This window comes from Barbus barbus (assembly GCF_936440315.1).
Source record: "Barbus barbus genome assembly, chromosome: 26".
NCBI classification, from domain to species: Eukaryota; Metazoa; Chordata; class Actinopteri; order Cypriniformes; family Cyprinidae; genus Barbus; species Barbus barbus.
Window position 1 is genome coordinate 4348117 of NC_136754.1, and position 17229 is coordinate 4365345.

The window sequence follows — 17229 nt, forward strand, 5'->3', positions numbered from 1 at the left end:
ATGTCTGTTTTAAGTTCATATAGAGGTCTATAAAACACTGCCATGAACATTTGTTGTAACACTGAACACAGCGCACCATATTTTTGTCCACACAATGTTCCAGAAGAGTCTGTTTACAGTTTACACACAGGATCCCATTAAATCTCTAATGTGTAATGTTTTGCCCACTGTATAACAAAGAAACCAGAAAACAAGAGTTTTATAAAAAATCATTCATTATTATAGTGCTATAAAATGCATTCACAAAGATAATAAAAATCTTACAATATACTGTTGCTTTACATAGAGATCTGATTTTAACAAAGAAAATAATAAAAACACAAGCAAAAAGTAAAATTTTTAATAATAATAATAATTAAAAATCAGTCCCTTTAGACAAAAACATTTAAACAGTTCAACAAAATTCAAAAACAAATGTCATGAAACCAATGTATGTGATATTGTACAGATCACAACCTTAAAAAATCTTTATATGCACATAAACTGATAATATTGGAGTGCATTTTAAAATTCCCCTAAGGATACTGCAAATTCCAGTTAGACATTAACAGCTTTCATATTATCAGTCCCTGAGTGAACATCCTCGTCTCTGTAACATCTGCAGGGCTTTAAACATCTGGACAACAAATGGCTATAGCTTCATCTGAGCCAACATGATGTCAGTCTGTGCTCGGAGAACCAGTGAAATATCCCGATGCATTTACAGCATACTACACAGTAGCAAATCCAGCTCCACTACAATCATTCAATTACACAATTCAGTCATTCTAGTCCTTCTGACACAAGATATGGTATAATATATATAATAAAGTATTTGATCATCAGATTTTCCAGTTTCATCAAATGCTTCAAAGTCAAACCTGAACTTTAATTAGCCAATGTAATTCTTGATGAATAGCTCATAACTGATTTTTAGAGAACCATTTTAAGGCAATAATGTTAAATGTATTGGTTAGAAGTACAAGTAATATCAGTATGACTAATGTACCTGCAACTGCTGGATAAAGCAGGTTATTCGTACCTTATTCAATACCTTACTCCTAAATGAAACATATTAGTATAGACACATATTAGTACGTTTATGAAATTTTTGTATTCTTATAAATCTACATGGACACATAGCTGCTCTGGATATAAACATGTTAGCTGCGCAGTAAAGCAGAGAGTTTTCAGTGTGTTAATGCAAGGTGTTAGTTAACAAGATATTTTTCTTTTGACCGATTTTGACATACATATTCACTGCAATTTGCAAAGTCTGCAAATATGATAACTTCCATTCAGTACCAGACTTTCTGCCTTTTCAATGCCTTTATAGCCATGCTATAGCTTGAATTGAATAAGTCAAATGTCGCCAGCATAGGATAAAAAAAAAATGCTATTACCAATGTTCTGCTGAAACTATATCTTTAGCAAGAAGGTGCAAAATGTGCAACACTGACACTCAACGAATACATAGAAAACCAGCTTTGGCAGGTCTTTGGGATTCTTTGGCAGGTCTTTTGGGATTTGCGTTCAGATGTGTCGCTTCATGTGCAAGGCCAGGTGATCAGAACGAGAGAAACACCTGAAAATAAAATAAAAATGATTATGTATAGCTCAAAACCTGTTTGAAATGCTGTGTCCGATCACACACACACACACTCACCTGTCGCATTGGCTGCATTTGAAGGGTTTGGCTCCGGTGTGTTTTCTGAAGTGCCTCGTCAGTTCATCACTTCGAGCAAAGCACCACTCACAGCCATCCCACGAACACCTGTACGGCTTCTCACCTGCAGGCAGCCAACAAACACACAACGGCACTCAGTATTTAGGTCTTAATTAGTGTTATATTTCCCACATAACATCACACTAATTCAGGCTAAACTGGGGTCTGACAATTAATTTTTTTAAATTAAATAGCTTAACAAATAAAACAACATAAAATCCCTTTAATTTATAGATATTTGTTATATTTTTAAGATATTTGTTAACCTGCATATCACGTGACCATTAACTGATATCAGAGGACCGGGAACATCAATGTGTTGTTAAATTATTGAAATATTAACACTCTCAGGGAATTCTTCAAGTAAGTATTTTAAGTCAAAGGGGTTCGTTTAACTGACAAAAACATTTGAGAATCCCAGAATTTTGGGGGGTTTAATTCTGTAGGGTTTTGACACGACATCTAAAAGGCAACCTGAAAGCATAGTGAGAAAAAGAGATCAAACTTGGGTCACTGGGTACATAATCACCACGTGCAACATGTTAGAGCACGCTCACGCCCGCAAGCCCACATCCCCATGGTGCTCTCTGCTGTGATCTGGGTTCCTTTATGATCTTTATTAGTTCTTAGAGAAGTCAGTAGAGTTTGTAAACATTCTTTAGATTGTATGCAAGATGAAGAGTGTGGGAACAGGGTTAGTAATCTAATGTTCCTAGAGTGTGTGACAGCAACATGAAGAATGAGCATTTCAGGAATGTAGGGAGTCACCAAACCGCATTTACACACACTCTTCAATCATTCGCCTCTAAAGGAGGAGGTCACACAGCCACCTCTGCATGCTAAATATTCAAATGACAAGCGTGATGCAACAGCAGCGCTACATGAGAATGAATGCATACTGTGCATGCACTGAAACATACATTTATGCATTTGCATTTTAAGCAATTACACGGCATTCAACGTACACACTTAATCAGTTCATGCATTCCCTGTAAAGCCTGACATATGAAATAATGGGCCTAGTATGAAAAATAAATTTTTTATGGAACTGAACTTTCAGACAAAAAAACCCCCAATAAACGTCTCTTTTATCTGAAGCAACCTAAATTGCATTCAAAGCATGCTGTTATGATTTTTTGAAGGCTTTAAGAGTGGTTTTAAAAAATATGCTTTGTAAAGCATATTATTGAAGCGACTTTCAACGTGATCCAAATGGGAGAACTTTGTTTCCCAAAGCTGAGAACACTGTTGTGGCAACAGTAAATGAAAATACAGGTAGGACTACAGACGCACACACAGAAACTGCTTACCGGTGTGTGTGCGTTGATGTGCTTTCAGGTGAGAGCTCTTGGTGTACACCTTCCTGCAGCCGTTGAAGTAACAGCGATGAGCTCTCCTTCGTCCTTCAGGTGACCCCTCAGCTTTGACCTCATCCCCTCTCGCCCCTTCTGCATATTCTTTAACCTCCATGAGAGGGAGTGAGGGCGAGGAGGGCGGCGTCGGGAGTGTGTGTGCAATTACGTGCTGCTGCTCAGATACGCTGTGATCCAGTGGGTGTATGAGCACATCAGCAGATGCGATAACCTTACAGCTGCCGATTGGCAAATGGGAAGCCGTAGCGACCCCGTCCTGCTTGGGGATGGACACTTCTGGAGGGGATGAGTTCGGTTCAGTCCCACAGCTGCGCAGAAACTGATTCCAAAGATTGTCAGACTCGCATACTGATCTCAGATCAGCTGCAGAGACATAGGGCTCATTCTGCAGATAGCGCTCAAGCTCCAGACAAGTCTATAAGAGAGAATCAAGGGCAATCAAACACCAACCAGAATACTTTGCATGCAGGAAAAATTCTAAGATGAAATTGAAAATTCTAAAATGAAATTCTGACATTATTTGCTCAACTTCATGTCATTCCAATATGACTTTCTTTCTTCTGTGGAACACTAAATGTGAGGTTTAGCACAATATCAGCGGCGCTCTTTTCTAAACTATTAAAGTAAATGGAAATGAGCTCTGTTGTGCTCCAATAATGATATAAAGGTAACATAAAAGTAGTCCATACTCAAATAACACTGAATAATGCTTTCCATTTCTGTATGTTCTTCACACTTTATGGTGAATTTTAGTGCTCTGCATTATTTTGGAAAAGTGCAGCTCAGAGATTCAGTGTATATCAGTTTTGAAATGACATGAGCACGTGTCAATGATGACAGAATTATCATTTTTGTGTGAACTTCGTATTTAAATTATAGCAGAAAAGCCTATGGTGGATTCTTTTGTGACGCCTTATGCCAAATAATGACACCATACACACATTTTTGTAATGTATAATATGTCTATATGTAAAATTAAATAAATAAGAAAGCCAGCCAACCTGGAGATAAAAAAAGAAGAATTAAAGAATCAACGTGACACTGAAAACTAGGGTGAAAATTCACTATGCTAAAAAATGAGCTTTGCCATCATATGAATAAATAACATATAAAAATAGAAAACTGCTATTTGAAATGGTAATATTTCACAACATTACTACCGTTAACTGTAGTTTTGATTAAAAAAATATAGCCTTGGTGAGCATACGAGACCTATCTATCTATATCTATATAAAATATTTTCTCCTATATATATATATATATGTGTGTGTGTGTGTGTGTGTATTTGATCAAAGTATTTAATGAATAAAGCTGCTGGTTTATCTTACCTGTTGCCAGTACTCCTCTAGAGATGGTAATGCGGACAGGTATCCCGTGTCAAGGACACTCTGTAGCTCCTGGAAAATACTACACATGGGAATAACATCCATATTCCTCCCACACGCAGATCTGTCAAACCCAGCTGGAAATCCTGGAGAAGGCGCTTTCCCGCCGTGTCTTCATGCGCGGAAGTAAGGCAACAGTGTCTTCGGCGGCGGACGCTCGGCTGCTCAGAAGCGCTGCAAACTTACAAATTCAAAACAGTGACATCCCCAGCGGACGAATCAGAAGAGACCAGCTAGTGCCCCGCCCACCGTCTCAACTCCACCCAATGGGTGCGTCCGTCTTCCGATCTGGTTGAGGATTGGTCATCGGTATGTTTCTCTGTGTGATGATTGGTGGGTTGTAGTTGGCGCTATTTCTGGGGAGGTATATAAACAAACCCCCTTCTTCGCAATTGAGGAAGTTGTGGCAGGCTACTTGAACATATTTTTACAAGCATAGATTGCTTCAGTAACTATATATATATATATATTGTGCGTGAGTGTGTGTGTATATTTATATAGCTATAGCACTGTAAAAAAATCCAAAAATCAAAAATAACAAAACAAGTAGCCTACTGGCAAATCATTACAACTTAAGTATGGCTTTGACAGTATGCAACATAAAGTAAAAGCATAAATCAAATATTTGAAGTCTTCTGAAGTAGCCTATTAGCTTTGTGAGAGGAAGAGATATTCACTGGTATTCTTCCCCTCAAATGAGCTGGATCATTGAGACACTAATTCATATGATTCTCGTTGAGTCTTGTGAACTGGATCAGCCTGATTCATGAACAAATCACTGAGACGAGGTCAAGTGGTTCCTCAATACAACTCGAATTTTAAATACAGGGTCACGTACACTTTATGCAGTATAATGCAGTACTGCGATTTTGCCTCGAGGTGTAATGTTCAGTTACTGTTCATCATCAGAGCAACAGTGGGAAACTAAACAATAATCAGTAGATAACAAGTGAATAAATACATGGAGGAGATTTGAGGTAAATCAGATCTGAATCAATTTGTGATGTGTGTGTGTGTTATTGTGCTTACCCATAAAAAATATAGTGCACACCCATAAAAGCCTTGGATTAGACATACTGAGGTAAGGATTACTGAAAGTAAATACCTGGAAGCATGAACACATACTCTGTTATCCTGAGACCCATACATTTATTATCTCTTAAAACCACTGTGGCATGTCAGTCTGTGTTTACAATTGTAAGTTTCCTCCCTTTATCAAGACCGTGTGGAGGGATAATGCACACATACACACACGTGCACATGCACCGACATGTGTACAGTGGTGGTGACTCATATTTTCTGTGACTACACTCACACTGTTTGTATTCAGGCTAGCACACATGATCTCTTTCATTCTGTCAAAGATAATATTTTGCAACATACTTGAAATCACAGAGATTATTTTCATAGTAATTCACGACTACATAGTAACAGACATCCACACAAACACAAATAAGTAGATACCCACAAATGCACAATAAAAACAAATAAACAGAATAAAATGCAAAGTCATAGACATCAATGAAACACGGACAAAAAATAATTCAAATCAAAACCCAATAACCAGTAAGCCTAAAATGATTAAACTAATCACATGAATTCCCACAGATTGCACTACACAAACTCACAAACAAATTAAGTGTGATTTTGAGTATAAAGTTGTTTTGTAATTTGAAAGTAGAAACAGATGATGTTGGAAGTGATGTAGAAAATGTGTGAAGAATGAGTTGTATGATGCTATTTTCAATAATTTTGCAAGCAATCCATTTCACTGAATCAATTCAAAACAAGATTATTTTGTGGCATCACACACAAATGTTCAAGTCTCCATATGTGGTATTTTATACATTACAGTGTTAATAATATAATATAATATTTCTTCATGGTACACAGAAATAATTTAGATAGTGAAAAGCAGAGTGAAATTTTTTTTTACTGTATTTATTGCATTAAACATTTTTAAAATCTATTTGTCAATGCTTATTTGATTGGTCCTTCTAAGCCATTTCAGAGCAAACACACAAATATTGATCATGTGACTCAGTAAAACACACACAGATATGTACATCATTCAACATTCAAATGTCTGTAGGCTGAATCTCACACACAAACACATTTGTTAACAAGAAGTCACCTCAAATGTAGTTTTAGTGTGCCATTTTCCCATAATCCCTCATATCGAGCCTGACTAAACTCATCGCTAATGAGATGGAATTTAACTGAAGTACATAAAAGTTGTACAAGACATCACAGGTTTTAATACTCAGCAGAGTGTGTGACTAAATCTGAGAGTATTATTATTCTTCTATTATTATTATTATTCTAGCGAGACTCTCACATTGAGAAATGTTCTTTATAAGGGATTGACATTGCAAAATGTATTACATTATGAATTTTGCATCATTATTGTATCTCGTTGTGTGGGCCTGGCATTGTGTTTGTTTTGTTCAGGGTTCTGCAGGTTTGTGATTTGTTTCTTTGTGGTTGTGTGGATGTCTGTGAAAGGAATGACAAAAATACCATGAATGTGTGTATGTGCGTGTGTGTCTGCTCTGTTCCAGCTTGCTAACGTTATTACATAATACTGTTTCAGGAAGTATATGCACACTTATACTTGGGAACAGAGCTAGGTATGATTACATGTAATCTGGATTACGTAATCAGATTCCAAAAATGAAGTACTTGTAATTCGATTAAGTTACATTTTAAAATACTCGTAATCAGACTATAGTTACTTTTATATGGATTACATATTATTTACACAATACTAATCTTTTATTCAGAATTGATTGATTCTTCCTAATTCCTCTTTTTCATCATTTAAATTTTCCTTTCTATAGCCTACCGCTGGTATACACTCAGAAAGTTTGCACAGCATTTGACCATTTCAAACACATTGAAATGCACAAATTCACCAACTTTTTGTCATCTGATCTGCTTTTACCTAATATCTTTTTTTTTAAGTACTCCTGAGATTTTAAAATAAATATTTTAATTACGAAGTATCACATTTGCATGTTCATGGTTCTCTGATGTTGGTTATGGTCACATGACATGCAGGTAAACAAATAAAATTAATTTGGGAACCCAGTTTGGGAAACCTTGATGTAATGTTTAATGCACTTCATATTGTTGATAACAATAATACTCATAGATCGATTACAAAATTATACTGGTATTCAAGGGCAGGCTTTAAGATGGTTTAGATCCTACCTGTATGATCGCTACCACTTTGTTCATTTAAAAGGAGAGTCATCACAATTATCACCAGTAAAGTATGGAGTACCACAAGGATCTGTCCTAGGTCCTCTGCTATTTTCAATATGCATGCTGCCTCTTGGTAATATTATTAGAAAATACGGGATTAGTTTTCATTGTTATGCTGATGATACTCAACTATATATCTCAACAAGACCAGATGAAACTACTAAACTATCTAAGCTAATAGATTGTGTAAAAAATATAAAAGATTGGATGCCCAATAATTTCCTCCTATTAAATTCAGATAAGACAGAGATATTACTTATTGGACCAAAAAACAGTACACAGAATCTCTTGGATTACAATTTGCAACTAGATGGATGTACTGTCACGTCCTCTAAAGTCAAAAATCTGGGTGTTATATTAGACAGCAACTTGTCCTTTGAAAATCATATTTCCCATGTTACAAAAACAGCATTCTTCCATCTTAGAAACATTGCCAAGCTTCGAAGCATGCTCCCTGTTTCTGATGCAGAAAAGCTAGTTCATGCATTCATGACCTCTAGACTGGACTATTGTAATGCACTGCAAGCTGGTTGTCCTGCATCTTCAATAAACAAGCTACAGATAGTCCAAAATGCAGCGGCTAGAGTTCTTACCAGGTCAAGAATATATGATCATACTACCCCAATTTTACAGTCTCTGCACTGGCTACCTATTCAGTTCTGCATCATTTACAAACTTGCCTATAAGGCCCTAAATGGTTTAGCTCCTGCGTACCTAACTTGTCTTCTACCACGCTACAATCCAACCCGCTCCCTAAGGTCGCAAAACTCTGGACTTTTGGTAGTACCTAGGATAGCAAAGTCCACTAAAGGAGGTAGAGCTTTTTCACATTTGGCTCCCGAACTCTGGAATAGCCTTCCTGATAACGTTCGGGGTTCAGACACACTCTTATCTGTTTAAATCTAGATTAAAGACACATCTCTATAGCCAAGCTTTCACATAATGCACCTTATAATCTTGTACTGCAGTTATATCTGATCAAATGTACATTTATTATTATTCTTTAGCTTGGGTTGAACAAATCATTTTTGCTTCGATGGAACAGCAGCTACGCTAATTATGTCTCTATTTGTTTCTCTGTTTCTGTCACGGGATTAACATCCCATGGTAACTAGGAATGACAGAAGCTTCAGTCTGGATCCAACCCTTAAATGATCTGAGATGACCGAACACCTGAGGAAAGATAATGCCAACCCCTCAGAGGACCTCAGAGGATGCCAATGCTCAGATAACATACAGAATTACCAAATTTTGCAATAAGTCAAACATATTAAGGTTCTGCAATATATAAATATATTGTGGGAACTTAAATTCCTGTAGAGCGGCTTTGCAACGGTTTGTATCCTAAAAAGCGCTATACAAATAAACTTGAATTGAATTGAATAACAACAAAAGGAATATATTTTCTTACTCTTCGTATTTTTATACGGTATATGGTACAAGATTATCATATTTACATCAATGTAATAAACAAGATAGTTCAAAAGTAATCTAAAAGTAGTCTTATTATATTACCTAAAATGTGTAATGTAATGGATTATGTTACTAATTACATTTTTTGTCATGTAATTTGGAATCAGTAGCTAACGGATTACAATTTGTAAATAAACTATCCTGCTCTGCCTGGGAGTGTGGTAAATCTCGTTGTGTCATATCATACCGTACATTTTAATTTCAAAGACCCTGTTATCAGACTAATAAAAGAAGTAAATAACCAGTCAAATGGAGAAAGAGAGAGTTACTGTAAATAAGTTTACCAAGAGGAAGTCCTCTTTTCAATGAATCTAACAGAAGTGTGATATTCCAACCGGGTTTATACAACCACCAAGGACATTGAGCACAATTCAGCACAATTTTCAGATTAGTGTTAAAGCAGTTGTTGAGTGTTTGGATACGTCCTTGAATCCAACCAGTCCATTACACACACTTGATCAGACTTGTTTAAAGGGGGCGTTTTGTACTTTTCTTAGAAGTACATTCCTTTTTTTGTAGCAACTGTTTTGTTTTGGAGGTAATTGCTGCAGGCTGTTCCTAGGAGTAGATTTACACAAACATACTGTACATACTTAAAACGTGAGACATTCTCTTGTTCCGTTATTATTCTAGAATCTAGACTTTAGAACATCCACTGTAATAATAAATGTGGTTCCAGTCTGGGCTCGCCATCATACAACACACAGAACCAGTTAAGTTGCCTTAAGAGAAATACCTCCTTTTGTAATCTGAGGCTCCACATCTAAGCAAAAGAAGATTGCGTGGATGTTTGAGAGCTAGAGGTGGCTGTAATATGCCTAGGGACAGCTTAGGAAACGTTCATTTCAGATTCTTTCATGTCATTCTGAACATGTCTTCAACAACCTGAATTGACCCAAAGATGAGGGATAAACATTTCTTTACTGCCCTGTGACGTGTGGCCTTCAGTTCGGCCAATGACTGTGTTTGGGGGGTTGTATTCAGCTATTTCTTTTCTGTATGCATAGAAATGCCTGAATTGTTTCCAAAATGTGCAGTATACAAAAGGGAACATTGCTCTGGGTTCTGCATCCCACAATGCAATGCACTTGACTCATCCTTCCATTTCTAGTGTAAACTGGAAGTAGTATCAGCTGCATTAATTAAATACTCATTGACTGAACTACCAAAAACGATATCAAGATGCAGTTTGCATTATAAAAGCTTCCTTGTTGAAAAGATCTTTATTGTCTTTTATTTATTATTTATGTCCATTAAAAGTGCAATTTTCCATTAAACACACTACTTCTAAACATGTACTTCTATCCCTCACAGCCTCGTTTTCATTCATTACAACATTTAATATGACGTTCCCCTGACTAAAGTCTATAACAAGACAATTCAATAGAAGTGGACAGCGCTGCAATGTATAACCTAAATTGTTTGCTTTTTTTTTTTTTATGAGATCTTTCATGATGATATGCTTTGATGTTCTGTTATCTGATTGAAACATTGCTGTTATAAAAGCGACTTGTTTTATTTTCTTAGGAAAGCTGAAGTGTTACCAAGAATCCCATCGACCCACATGCTACTGGCATCACAATGTTCTACGTTAACTCTCTGAATTTCCTACAATACGTTGGCATCTCAGTGCAACACTTTGTACAATTAACCTGTGCCAACTCGCCCGCAGCAATGGGATACACTAGTGCTGATATAGGGGCACTGAATACCACACTACAGCAGATATAACAGGACTCACTGTCCCACAGTCTGAAAAACTGTTGGGATGGGTCATGAACGTGTTCCTCAAACGTTATAGAAAATGAAACATCTCTCTCTCTCTCTATCCATCCATCTATGCATACTGTATGCAAATTGCTCCTCTAAAATGATTTATAGAATCATAATTCTATAATTCTACAGTCACTGTGCCATTCAGAAACATGAGGTCGGGACACTATCATGTTGATATGTCTGCCCTCAAGCCATATTTCAGCATTGTGTTTGTTGAGTAAGCAGAAAGCTCAGAAACAGGACATCATGTTCTAGTTCAGATGCATCACACTGTAATTGCCCTAATGGAAGCAAGATGGGCTATAAAGCAGCCCTGTGTGTGTGTGTGTGTGTGTGTGTGTGTGTGTGTGTGTGTGTGTGTGTTTTAGAGGGCAAATGACTCACAAGGGTGTATCCTCACTATAATTTATAAGACACACACTCTTGGCTTTCTGCCTGAAAAATATATATTTAATATTTATATTTTTAAATCTACTACTGACAGCATGGAGACCCACCCTGTAAACTCTCTCTCTCTCTCACACACACACACACACACACACACACACACCTGAGTCATCAATAAAATGAGACACTAAATCTCTAACAAAACTGTACATGTCTGTTTTTAATATTCATATTTCTCACTTGCAACCTGTTAATGTGTCTTTAATTAATAATGTAATTCATTTACATAATACTACAAATAATATTAATGATAAATAAATAAACAAATACATACTTACTTACTTAAAATTGATGATGATGATGATTCTTTGAACCCAGCTCTTTTTTTCTGGCTGGTGGCGCTTTTTATTGTCAGTATATTTGTTTCCTAATATATAATTGAATAATTTATTATTTGTTAGTATTGCTGGTGGGGTTATTATAGTTAACTAAACCTAAAACCCATAAATCAATCAATCAATCAATAAATACTTGTACTTGAAATAAAACAAAAATGACTAAAATAACAAAAAATAAATACACTAAAACTAATGAATAATATTAATAAAAATAATATAGGCATATTAACAACAAAATGACAAAAACAAAATTAAATTAACAAAACTTTACAATTGAAACGAAAACAGAAAATATAAAAATAAAATCTAATTCAAAATATTTATAACAACTTAATAGTATATAAATGATACTAATGTTACACTGTTGGTACTACTGTTGATTATTGGTGATTAATGTTTTTTATTCATTTAGCTGTCAGATGGAGAATGTCTTATAATCAGCATTTATGGGGCTCTTGTGCTTGGGCATCTTTTCTTTTTTTTTTGCATGTATTGATGATGAATTTCAAGCAGAGTTTTCAGAGGTCTATTTCAGTGGCTGAAGGTGACTGGCGCCCTCTACTGGGTTTTTCAAAGCTTCAACTTTAAGCATGACACTCAGTAGCCAACTATAGTGGGAGGATTAAAGTGGGAGGAGCTTATGCCACTAGTACGTGAAGAACTTCAAGTTAATATTAAAATATTAACAAATACAAATATCACGGGAACCCATCTACACTTTTATCTCCTTAAAAACTATTTCCTTGGTTGCAATGCCCCAGTGTATTTTCACTTATAGCTATTATGAAAAGCATTACACTTATTATATGGTCTCTGCGACAACATAGTGCTTGATATTCACATTAAATTAAAAGTTAAAAGTAATTTTTTTTAGCAAATACTAAAACTGGCAGTTAACACACCTAAAATAAAGAATATAAGATTGATCTGAAAGGAAATGCTAAAATACCCAACCTCTCATGTCCTCCACAGCACTGCAGTCTCATTGGCCAATCAGTGACAGTTGTGTCAAATAACAGCATTGCCACATCTCAGCACTGTATAAAAGTGCCTTGCTCTAGTAGTATACACACACACCAGCTGTACCTGAGAACTGAAGAAGCCAAGACACAAAAAAGAAGAAGAAACAGGTATGTTGTTGACAGAGTCATTTAAAAATGTTTTCCTTTTTTTTGTATTTTCAGAAATTAGGCTCTGATGGCTGTAGTTTTTCGATAACTGTATTGTAAGTTGCACACACCATATTTTTGATAACTCTAATAATGATAAGGACTGCTTCAACTTTTACAACTAAACATCTGTTTACTACTACAGAATATTCGGCATATAAACAATTTTTCATAACACAAGCATCAATGTCTCCTTTAGGATTTGGAAGGCAGAAACTGAGCAAAACCCGAGGAAACAAACAGTCATCAGTAAACGGTAAACTTTATGAAAAATACTATAGCATTTAGTGGTTGGATTATTGTATGATTACAGATTTAAATGAACAAATATTTTAAGTAATTCTTACAGTAAAAAACAGCCCAGCGTGCTATTTTACAGACTTTCTATATTCTGAGAAGGAAAAAAAAAAAACACTTTTAAATTAGGGGTGTTAAAAATGCTGGAATTAATGAATCTCACAATGAAAATTCATGCGTTTATAAGAAAAAAAAAATACAATTATAGTTATAATATTCAAAGTGCTGCAGAGGCAATCTCAGATTACATGATCACTTTCACGACAAATGTGGATCAGTAAAACATGCACTTAAAAGACCTCAGAAAATGGCTTATTAATTGCAGTTTTCTTTCTTTACAACATTTCTTTTGGAATTAAAAAAGATAACACTTGCAAATTTTAAATGAAAACAATATTTCAACAAAAAAAAAAAAATGTTTTTTCATTTAATGGGAATTTTAAAGTAAAAAAAAAAAACTATGCAGTTCACAGAGGGCTTCCATGAACAATGCAAATCTTGGCCAAATTTCAGAAATGTCATCGGAGCAGATATTTACACCCCTTACATGCAGCATATTAACAGGATGTTTGTTTTTGAATGAATATGTTTGAATGTACTTTGCGAATTTCTAATACTTTAATGAACACATTTTTCACTCTTTCCTAGCATAACAGCTTTCCATCTTCAAAGGACTGAAAATGGGAAATGATAACTCGGGTGAATATAGGGAACGTAGGAGAGCTGAAGCAGCTGAGGCGGGACAAAGCAGAATGCAGGAAGAATTTAGAATAATGCAGCAACAAGCAGAATTACAGAGAGCGAGAGAGGCGCAAAAAGCAGCGGAGGAACGATGCAGAATCCAAGCAGAAAAACAAGATCTCCAGGAACAATACCAAAGAGTTGAAAATGAAAGAAATATACAGAGAATGAGAGAAGAAGAGAAGATGAGAATCTACAAAGAGAACCGATTTAAGGAGGAAGAAGAAAGGAAAAGAATTCACATAGAGAAGCAAAATGAACAAGAAGAAAACAAGACAGTTAGTTAAAACAAGACAGCTAGTTAAACCATTTCTATGGTTTTTTAACAGGAGACGTTTTAATTTCTATACAGAAAGGTAGATGCACATCACCTAAAACATTGTGAAGATTTTATTTTTCTTCTTCCATATATCTGCTGTAAAGCACTTTGTAAACTTTTTTTGTTTTAAAAGATGCTATCAAAATAAAGATCTACATCATATTTTCACCACCAAAGAAGAGTATGCATATTTTTACTTGCCTTTGAATATTGTTGGACAGGCATGAGAAATTATTAACATATTTGTTTTGCCATTGACCTAGGAATTGATCCTGTCATACACTTAAAATCATAAAAGACAACAGTTTATTATTAGGCAAATGCAATGTACTTGCTGCTGATCAATGGCCGGATGACAATAAAATCCATTTCAGTTTTTCTTTTCTCTTATTAGACTGAAAAGTACTGGTAGTATCGTGTGCACTGCTAAGCACTTGGTAGAAATATATCTAGCACTGAAAATGATTGTGGTTTGTGAAGTAAATACAAAAATACAACACACAAGTTATTCAGTGGTTCTTTGTGGTAGTTGAGGTGCTATATAGCACTGCTAAGTGGTTCTTTGGCTCGTAATCATAGGGGAACCAATTTATGTTATATAGTACCAATAAAGAACCTGTAATGATTCTTCAGCAGTTCTTTGGGGTGGTTAAGCTGCTATATAGCACTATATAGTGGGAATGGTTAGAGATTCGGACTCGTAATCCAAAGGTTGCGGGTTTGAGTCTCCGGCCGGCAGGAATTGTAGGTGGGGGAGTGAATGTCCAGCACTCTCTCCACCCTCAATACCACGACTGAGGTGCCCTTGAGCAAGGCACCGAACCCACAACTGCTCCCCGGGCTCCGCAGCATAAATGGCTGCCCACTGCTCCGGGTGTGTGTTCACGGTGTGTGTGTGCACTTTGGATGGGATAAATGCAGAGCACGAATTCCAAGTATGGGTCACCATACTTAGCTGTATGTCACGTCACTTTCATATTTAAAGATAGGTGCTATATAGCACTTAAAGTGGTTCATATGATTACGAGCCAAAGAACCACTTTTAGTGCTATTTAGCACCATTTTTAGAGTGATATGTCTAATAATTATAATAAATAAATAAATAAATAAAAAGACAGGTGTGCAAACGCATACAGCATAGCCGTTTCTGCAAAACATACAGTGTTTGTCAATTTGAAGACAAATTCAACATTTTTCAACTCCTTTACACGTCTCTCCTACTGAAGCCAAAAGGATATAAAATATATGTCTAAAATGTGGTTCACATGCACAGAGCAAGAGCCACTGAATCAGGGGCATCGCTAGACCCTTTTTACTGGGGTACAAACCCCAGTGACAAACTGTTAAATTTCTTGTCTGACAATGGAGATTACACTGACCCGAGAGTCATTTACCCTTATAATATTTCAGGCATCAAAAATGCGTTTTCTGTCTGCTCTTTAGAATCAGATCTAGTGATGGCAGATTTGCAAATGAATCACTATTGATCTAATAGGCAGTGCTGAAATGGATCACAAAGCTTGTACCATATTATACTTTTTGAGTAACTGATCGGCTCATTTTTCAAATCAGAAAAAAGACGCATAGAGCATAGCTGTTTCTGCAGAACATACTGTTTGTCAATGTATGAAGACACTATCAATTTTTATCAAAATTCAAAATTTTTCAACATGTTTTTCAACTCGTTCACATGTCTCTCCAACTGAAGCCAAAAGCCATAAAAAAACAACAAATAAAATGAATAAAAAGTTTAAAACAATAGTATTTATTCAAAATAGAAATCTTTACTATCACCTTTTTTCATAAATATGACATCTAACATATCAAGCAATAATATAATAATATTTCACAATATTACTGTTTTAGTGTAGTTTTGATCAAATAAATGCAGCCTTGATGAACATAAGGACCCTCTTTATAAAACATAAAAAATCTTAACTGATCCCAAACATTTGAACAGTAGTGTATATTTTTAAATGTCATTTATTCCTAGGATGCCAAACTGAAGGGCATATTAAATTGATCAAACGTGACAGTGAAGACATTTATAATGTTACAAAAGATTTCTATTTCAAATAAATGTTGAAATAAATTGAATAAATTCTTGAGCCTCCGGGCTTTCAGGGCTGGTGTGCTTTTGTGACTTCCAGCACAGGGAGTGTGACTGACAGGGGATCGACAGGGCTGCGTTAGGGAACACAGTCTTTCTCTGAGCAGGACGTGGAAACAGGAGCCCTCTCTGGGAAAAACTCAGGAACGGGAGCCCAATCTTCTTTAGGGTTACACAGTACCAGATCCATAATTAGCTCCCCCTCAGCCATGGTGCTGGGGGCGCTCTCACTGTCCACGGCTTTCTCCCTCGTGGCGGGCGTTGTAGCCAGTTCTCGCACCTGGTCTGACGATCCGTGAGGCTATGGCTCCGTGGCGATCCTCAGCTCTGTTGCACTCCTAGGCGATGGCTCGTTGGTTGTGATGGGCTCAGGCTTGTGCTCCGTGCAGCTGGGAGATGGTGGGCTGGGCACTGGGTCTGGCTGTGTTCTGGATCGGAGGTAGACACTCTCCAGACACCGGATGATTACCTCCCTCCAGCTCAGTCCGGTGGTGTCTGGTAGTAGTTGGCCCAGATCCAGAACAGTGAGAAACAAGCAAAATAGACAAGACACACTTGGAAACAATGAACACAATCAACATGAGGGAAACTAGGTCACGGGGAGCACATGGGGAGGAAAACACACAGATAGTCCATGGGTGTGACAATAACATTGTATTCCATATAAATGACTGTTTCTGAAGTAATAACTGTTTCTTTCCGCTTATGCACACTTATACACACACAGTATACAGTACTGGTTTAGGATTAGTAAGATCTTTAATGTTTTTTTAATGGAGTCTCTCATGCTCATCAAAAATACAGAAAAAAACAGTAATATTGTGAAATT

General features: G+C 36.3%; 1 protein-coding gene and 1 long non-coding RNA gene across 2 annotated transcripts; one reads left to right on the forward strand and one right to left on the reverse strand.

The window, feature by feature from the left end:
* Positions 1-201: 201 nt before the first annotated feature.
* LOC306846134 (Krueppel-like factor 6) lies at positions 202-4663 on the reverse strand. Its single transcript, XM_079379263.1, has 4 exons — positions 4407-4663; positions 3016-3493; positions 1646-1769; positions 202-1564 (listed from the first exon to the last, which is right to left on the reverse strand). Exons 1-4 carry the CDS (start codon positions 4506-4508, stop codon positions 1513-1515), a joined length of 756 nt encoding a protein of 251 aa, XP_079235389.1. The 5' UTR covers positions 4509-4663; the 3' UTR covers positions 202-1512.
* An 8133-nt stretch (positions 4664-12796) lies between these two features.
* LOC306846142 lies at positions 12797-14771 on the forward strand. Its single transcript, XR_013782045.1, has 3 exons — positions 12797-12894; positions 13133-13189; positions 13879-14771. It is a non-coding gene; the product is annotated as an uncharacterized lncRNA (long non-coding RNA).
* Positions 14772-17229: the final 2458 nt, after the last annotated feature.

Coding starts and splice junctions, on each gene's coding strand:
- LOC306846134 (XM_079379263.1), bottom strand. CDS start 4,508: ATGGATGTTATTCCCATGTGTAGTATTTTCCAGGAGCTACAGAGTGTC. Junction 1,770..3,015: donor ACATCAACGCACACACACCG/GTAAGCAGTTTC, acceptor GGCTGCCTGCAG/GTGAGAAGCCGTACAGGTGT. Junction 1,565..1,645: donor AAATGCAGCCAATGCGACAG/GTGAGTGTGTGT, acceptor TTTTATTTTCAG/GTGTTTCTCTCGTTCTGATC.